The sequence below is a fragment of the Hipposideros armiger genome, unplaced genomic scaffold (genome assembly GCF_001890085.2).
Source record: "Hipposideros armiger isolate ML-2016 unplaced genomic scaffold, ASM189008v1 scaffold_150, whole genome shotgun sequence".
Classification (NCBI taxonomy): Eukaryota; Metazoa; Chordata; class Mammalia; order Chiroptera; family Hipposideridae; genus Hipposideros; species Hipposideros armiger.
The window spans coordinates 1,560,415-1,566,615 of record NW_017731500.1 but is presented as its reverse complement, the minus strand read 5'-3'; the positions used below and the strand labels follow the sequence as shown (position 1 = coordinate 1,566,615).

Genomic DNA, 6,201 nt, shown 5'->3' with positions numbered 1-6,201 from the left:
GGCTAGCTGATTTTCTTCCCTCTGTCTGCATCGCCCTGGGGAGGCAGAGGAAGGTATACTCCCCCTGGCGCTGCTGGGCCCTGGCTGGCTGTGACACGCCAGTTCCAGTCTAGATGGGTAGAGGAGCAATGGTGAAAGGTCAGGAGGGACAGACGAGATGTCCTAACCATCCTGCTCTGAGTCACTAGGCAAAATTGCTTAGGAGACTTCTTTCTGGGTAGCTTGCTTCTGCAGGTGACCTTGGGGAGTTGCCATTGAGTCTAGCAAGGGAAACTGAAGGTACGAAAGCAGAGAGTTCCCTGATCTGTATTGTATGTCTTCGGTTATCCCACTGAAGAAAGGCTCCATTCAGTGGCCAAAACAAAAATCTGTAGTTCCATGGACACCTTGAAATTCCAAATAAAACCGTTACCTCCTTCAAAAGAAAAGTAAAAATTGGCATGTAATCAGAGTCAATCAGGACAATGAGATGAAAAGGAGAAAAAGTAAAACTGTTTCAATGTGAAGAAAGAGGCTCGTGGTCCCGTAGAAGCCAACCATTGCCATGTCCTCGTGCTGTCTTCCCTGGGGCCGGGAGCGCTTGAGCACTAGCCCAGACCAACGTCCAGTGACATCATCACCACAAATCCAAGGATGGAGGCCCAGGAGGCCAGTTTCCCATTGCCACTAGGAGGGAAGGAAAGGAAGACAAAGTCAGAGCTTCATGCGCTCTGGGACATGGTCCAAGCTGAAAGCATCCTCTGCAAGGTCCAATTCCAGTAGAACATACACTACTACTATTAATAATGACAATAATATTGACGAGGAACATTTAATGGGGCTTACACTATGCCAGGCAAACGGATTAACTCATGTAATCCCAAAGGATAACCCCACGAGATCCGTACGACTATTATTCCCATTTTACTGGTGGGGAAACTGAGGCATAGGAGTGTTAAGCAACTTGCCGAAGGTCACCTAGCATGGCTTTCGAATCGATGCTTGAATAATAAAGAGTGGCGATTAAATTCTTGAAGATATAATTTAATCTGACCATGTAATTGAGTCTCACAGTCATTCTGCTATAAAAGCCAAAATGAAACAAAGAAAGGAAGCTCCCCAGCCCCTGACACCTGGCCTGTAGCTTGACAATGAGACCATAGATGGATAGCTTTGGCTAACAAAGCTCACCTCTCTCTCCATCCCAGCCCCAGAAAAATCTAGAGAGGGAGGGTGGGAGCAGGGGATTTGCAAAAATACTGGTCTGTTTCATGGGGGGTGGAGAGGCAGGGCGTGTATGCCACTGCCTAGTATCACCTGGCCCGTCTCACCACCCACCTGCCCCATTGCCTGTCTCTCCACCCACCTGCCCCACTGCCCATCTCTCCACCCACCTGCCCCACTGCCGGTCACTCCTTTGGATGTTGGGGAGCACAGATGCAGAGGGGGCGAGGGTAATATTAAGAAGGGGCAGGAAAGAGTAGAAATAAAGAGTGGAGTGGCAAATGAAGAAAGGGCAAATATGGAGGCTGGGGCCCCGGCCGGGACAGGGACAGATGAAGGAGGGGAAGCTCTCCAACCTGATCTGGGCTTCGGGGATGATGTCGTCCATGACCACGTAGACCATGGCGCCAGCAGCAAAGGCCAGAGCATAAGGCAGGATGGGCTCAGCCAGGACCACGGCAAAGGCCCCAAAGAGCCCGGCCACGGGCTCCACCATGCCGCTCAGCTGCCCGTACCTACGGAGAGAACAGAGACACGCGCCACCGCGGGGAGTCAGGCAGACGCGCAACACGCTCAGGCCGCTGACGCAACTCGAGCAACCGGCTGCGGTTACTCCGCTTTGTATCTGAGCATGGCGGCTCAGAAGCACGGCTTCTTCCCTTCCGTTTGTTTCCCCTGCTCCTCTGACAGTGACAGTAGAACCTCCCTCCCAGTTTTGTTTTGTTTTTTCTTTTAAAGAGGTTTAAGTCTCCTACATTGTCTTTTTTAAATAACACCATTATTGAGACCTAATTCACATGCCATATGGGACACCCATTTAATGAAATGCAGTTCGGTGGTTTTTAGTATATTCATAAGGTTGTGCAATCGTCACCACTGTAGACATTTTTTTTTTTCATTTTCAATTCCAGGACATTTTTTATCACCCCAGAAAGAAACCCCACACCCATTAGCAGCGATTCCCCATTCTTCCCTCCCCGCAGCCCCTGGCAACCACTAAGCTACGATTGATCTCTATAGATTGGCCTATTCTGGATATTTCACATAAATGGAATCGCACAGTCTGTGGTCCTTTTTATCGGCTTTTTTCACTTAGCATAATGTTTTCAGGGTGCGTCCAAGTGGTAACACTTGGATCAGCGCTGTATTCTTTCTGTGACTGAACCGTCTCTCTTTGTGTGGACACGTTATAGATCCCTCCATCACTTGATGCCTACATGGTGTTTTGAAGGACAGGGCACCGATGACAAATGGTATGGGCATTTCCCAAGGACAGCTGCACCTGGTGTGTTTGGGGCTTCAGGCCACAACGGCACCCCTTCTGAAGACGCGGCCTACCTGGCCAGGTGTATATTGAGGGCTGTCCCCGCCACCCCCATCTTAGGTTAAGGCGAGATCTCTCCTTAAAAAAAACAAAACAAAACCAAAAAAAACCCCTTCATTGGAGCTAGTACACGTGGGTCTCTGGTGCTCCAACTCGAATGAGTCCTGATTAAAACAGCAGCCACATAAGCACTGAGAATTCAGAGCGCAGCAGATAAGCTGGTACCTGAACTCCATAGTTGAGCCCCACTGGCAAGAGATACCTGTGGCAGGTTAAACACCAATAGAAAAAGAGGGGGGATGTCTTTCCCGCTGTCCCTTGCTGTGACCACCTGGGAAGATATACTGCCTCTGAGCCTCAACCCTTCCATCTGTACAATGGAAGTGAGAGATGACGTCTCTGGCCAGCCCTCCCGCCCCCGCCCCCATCCTCCAGATGATGGGATGGTAACAAGGGTGGGACTGTCAACTCCCGCCCCCTCCCTGCTTCTCCCTGGTTGGGGGCAGCCAGTTGGCATGGGGGACACACTGTACCACAGAGTCTTCTAAGGGGGCCACACCCTGGCACCAATTCCGTGTGTACAATTCCTGACTTTGTCACTTCAGGAAAAAGGGAGTTGGATGTCAAGCCTAGGCTGGAGTGAGAACTTAAAAAAAGTTTTCTCTCAGGGTCTGGACGCTGAGCACAACGTCCCATAGTCCCTCCCCTCCTCACTCGTGGTGCTGTTACGTATGAAATGACGGTCACGGCCTTCAGGCTCATGAAACTTGCATTTGAAAATAACCTCTAAGGCCAGTTTGCCCTGCCCTCCCCCAGATCCTCTATTCTGTAGACGCCAACAACGGAGAAAGAGATAATGGAGGGTGGAAATCACATAATTTAAGTATGTGTAAGAACTCGTCGGTCGTGGGCCCTATAAAATGGAAGGCATTTTCCTGGTTGCTATTAGCAGTCCTGCTAAATGCTTTTCCCATGCTTTCTAGAGCACTGATTGTCTTAACGAAGAGGTGTTCTGCGGCTCAGAGTCCTGAGTGGAGGGGCAGAAGATTAGCCTTCCGGTCCTGGAGTCACCACTGATGAGCCAGGGTGACATAAGCTGGTCATCTATGCTCCGGGCCATAGTTTCCTCCGCTGAACGCTGGGGACTCACCTTATACGTCATTGAAAAGGTAAAATTAAGGAATAGGCTAGAAAGCCCTTTGGGGACTATGAAACCACTAGGCATGAGTACAACAGATGCTAGTGACATAATCCTGGTCTTCACATTGTTAAGGGTGACAACAGGAGCGGCTGTAATGTCCCAGGACAGGCCAAGGTAACAGGAGCCTAAGTGAAGGCATGTGACAGTAGAATGGACAAACGGTCTACCTCAGTTCTTCCTACCCAAGGGGAAGAAAACCTAACACTGAGTAGACATCACGTGGCTACCCAAGGAGGGGCTTTCGGATAGGAAACACGGCCATTTGGGCTGGTTTATGTAGAGGCTGAAGGTCAGGAGATGAGTTTCTTGAGGTTCCTCCCAGCCCTGGGGATGCAGGATTCAGCCAGATTGTTGGTGTTTTACCACAAATTCCTGATTCGCTTCCAGGTTGTTCTAGAGGCAAGGAGCTGGCGTGGAGGGAGGGCTGCTCTGAGCTTCCCGTCAGCCACAGCCCTGGCCTCTGACAGCTGACGCTCTGGACCACTTACCAGAAGGCTCTCCAGGTGGAGAAGCCAGCCCCTCGCAAGGGGAGGCTGACCGCGAGGCCCTCGGGGAAATTCTGGATCCCAATGCCAATGGCTAAGTTCCTGAAAGACCAAGAAGACACATGAAGGTGCGCCGTCTGGAAGCCGGCGGCCAAGCCGGGAGCCCCTAGCCAGGCACCGTGCATCCCTTGGTGTTTGAGATGCAGGTGAGACCTGTGGCAGGCGGAGGAGGGAGACAGGTCAGCACACGTGTGTAGGTGGAGAACACAAGGAGAGGGAGGGGGTGACACGGATGCTGTCCTTGGTCCTTGGGGACACTCCATCTTTACGGGGCTATAGTACAGCTGAGGACGTGGCTGAGTGTTAGGAGGGCCTGTGTTCTGCCACCTAACCGTACAACTCCACCCTAACCATTTAACTTTCTACACCTCAGGTCCTCCTATAACATGGAAGGGGTTGCATCTTCCATGAAGGATTGCTGTGTCCCAGTGACCTAATGCCTGTCAAGTTCCTAACACGTGTGAGGGGCTCGGCACGTTTTGGTTTCCACCCTCTTCTGGCATGGAGATTGATACATCACAATTCATCTAGAAGCAACTTCAGAAATGGGACAAGGACGTACTGACGCGGAATCCAACAGTGGCCCAGATATCCTGGGTCTGGGCTCAGCTTCCCCGTGGACTCTCCGTGTGGGTCTGGCACTGGGATGGCATTTCTTTGGGCCCCTGTGGTGCTCGCCACGGTCCTCTCTCCTGCCTCTGCGGACACTGCGGGGCTGTGCTGTGCGAACCGGTCAGTTGGTCAGAGCCAAGCCCCGAGGGTCTGCTTTGCACACAGACCAGGTGTAGGCGTGCCAAAGGGCAGGAGGAACAGCCTGAGACAGGTGCCAACGCAGCACGTGACCCCCAGGGAGACAAGGCAGGCACACAAATGAAGAACCCTCACGACGCACACTGCAAGTACATGAAGCGTCAGCTTTCAGAGACAGCAAAAGCATGATGGGAAGGAAACAGCATCAGTCTGCATGCAATGGGAGGGCAGTTTTAGAGCATCTCCCCAGACGAGACTCCACATTGGCTGGCCAGGTCCCTGGGGCAGCCCCTCCACGGAGGGCCCATCCGATCCCCAAAGGTCTCAAGGGTGTGAGAAGAGGGTGCCGCCCGGCAGGGAATGCTGGGCACGTGCACCAAGGGATCAGGGATGGAAGAGACAGAAAAGGTAAGCTCCACTGTCACTTGGCTTTCCGATCGGTTTGCTCCCGTCTGTCCCGCTTGCTGGATGGGTCCCGCCTGGAACCCACCCATCAGCTCTGGACAGTGGCAAGGGCGTGCGGCAGAGGGGCCGTGGGCTCCACCCTGTCCTCCCTGCCCGCTCACCCGCCCCAGGCCCCGGGGACAGGGACACACTTGGTGCCTAGGACGGTCCCATTAGGCCAGCTCTGGCCACAGCCTCCTGTCCCATCCTCCAGCAAAAAACATGAGGACAACCCTCAGGGGGGTTTAATATTTCATCTTTCTGTTTGAGGGCTTTGAACCTCAACCTGTGTTGGCTTTTACTGCCCCAATTCACACTCCCACGATTCATATGGAGCTCAGGGCCCCAGACACACGGGAGGAGGGAACCTCCACCTGGGGCTGCCAGGGCAAGGAGGCCCTTAGGAAAAGGCCGACCCCACCAGAACCTTGGACCTCTAAACATTTAGTTTGCATGTGGTTCGTTCAGTGAACTCTCATCCTGTCCCCTCTTGACAACTTGACAACATGTCCCTTCAACATTCATCCATCAGCTCATCCAAGTGATGGCATCTGAAAAAGTATTATTTGCTCTTTAATAAAAGAAATGTGTCTTAGGCATGGCAGGTCGCTCACCTGGGACGACTGTTCATAAAAGGAAGTGGACAGGCAAGAAGATACCCCGGCCCACCTGGCCCAGGGCACGTCTGCAAAGGGCCCCTGGCTGCGTCGCTGTCTGCTGACCTCTCCAGGGGG

At 52.6% G+C, this 6,201-nt stretch overlaps 1 protein-coding gene across 4 annotated transcripts in view; it reads right to left on the bottom strand.

Moving 5' to 3' along the window:
• Positions 1-6: 6 nt before the first annotated feature.
• Positions 7-6,201, bottom strand: part of SLC39A11 (solute carrier family 39 member 11) — a 349,675-nt gene continuing 343,480 nt past the window's right edge. For all 4 annotated transcript variants that reach the window (XM_019650980.1, XM_019650981.1, XM_019650983.1 and 1 more), the window contains 3 exons: positions 4,217-4,315; positions 1,560-1,718; positions 7-666 (listed from right to left, as the gene is read on the bottom strand). In XM_019650980.1, coding sequence (XP_019506525.1) covers positions 588-666; positions 1,560-1,718; positions 4,217-4,315 — 337 coding nt within the window. In that variant the 3' untranslated portion in view covers positions 7-587. The remainder of the gene's footprint in view (positions 667-1,559; positions 1,719-4,216; positions 4,316-6,201) is intronic.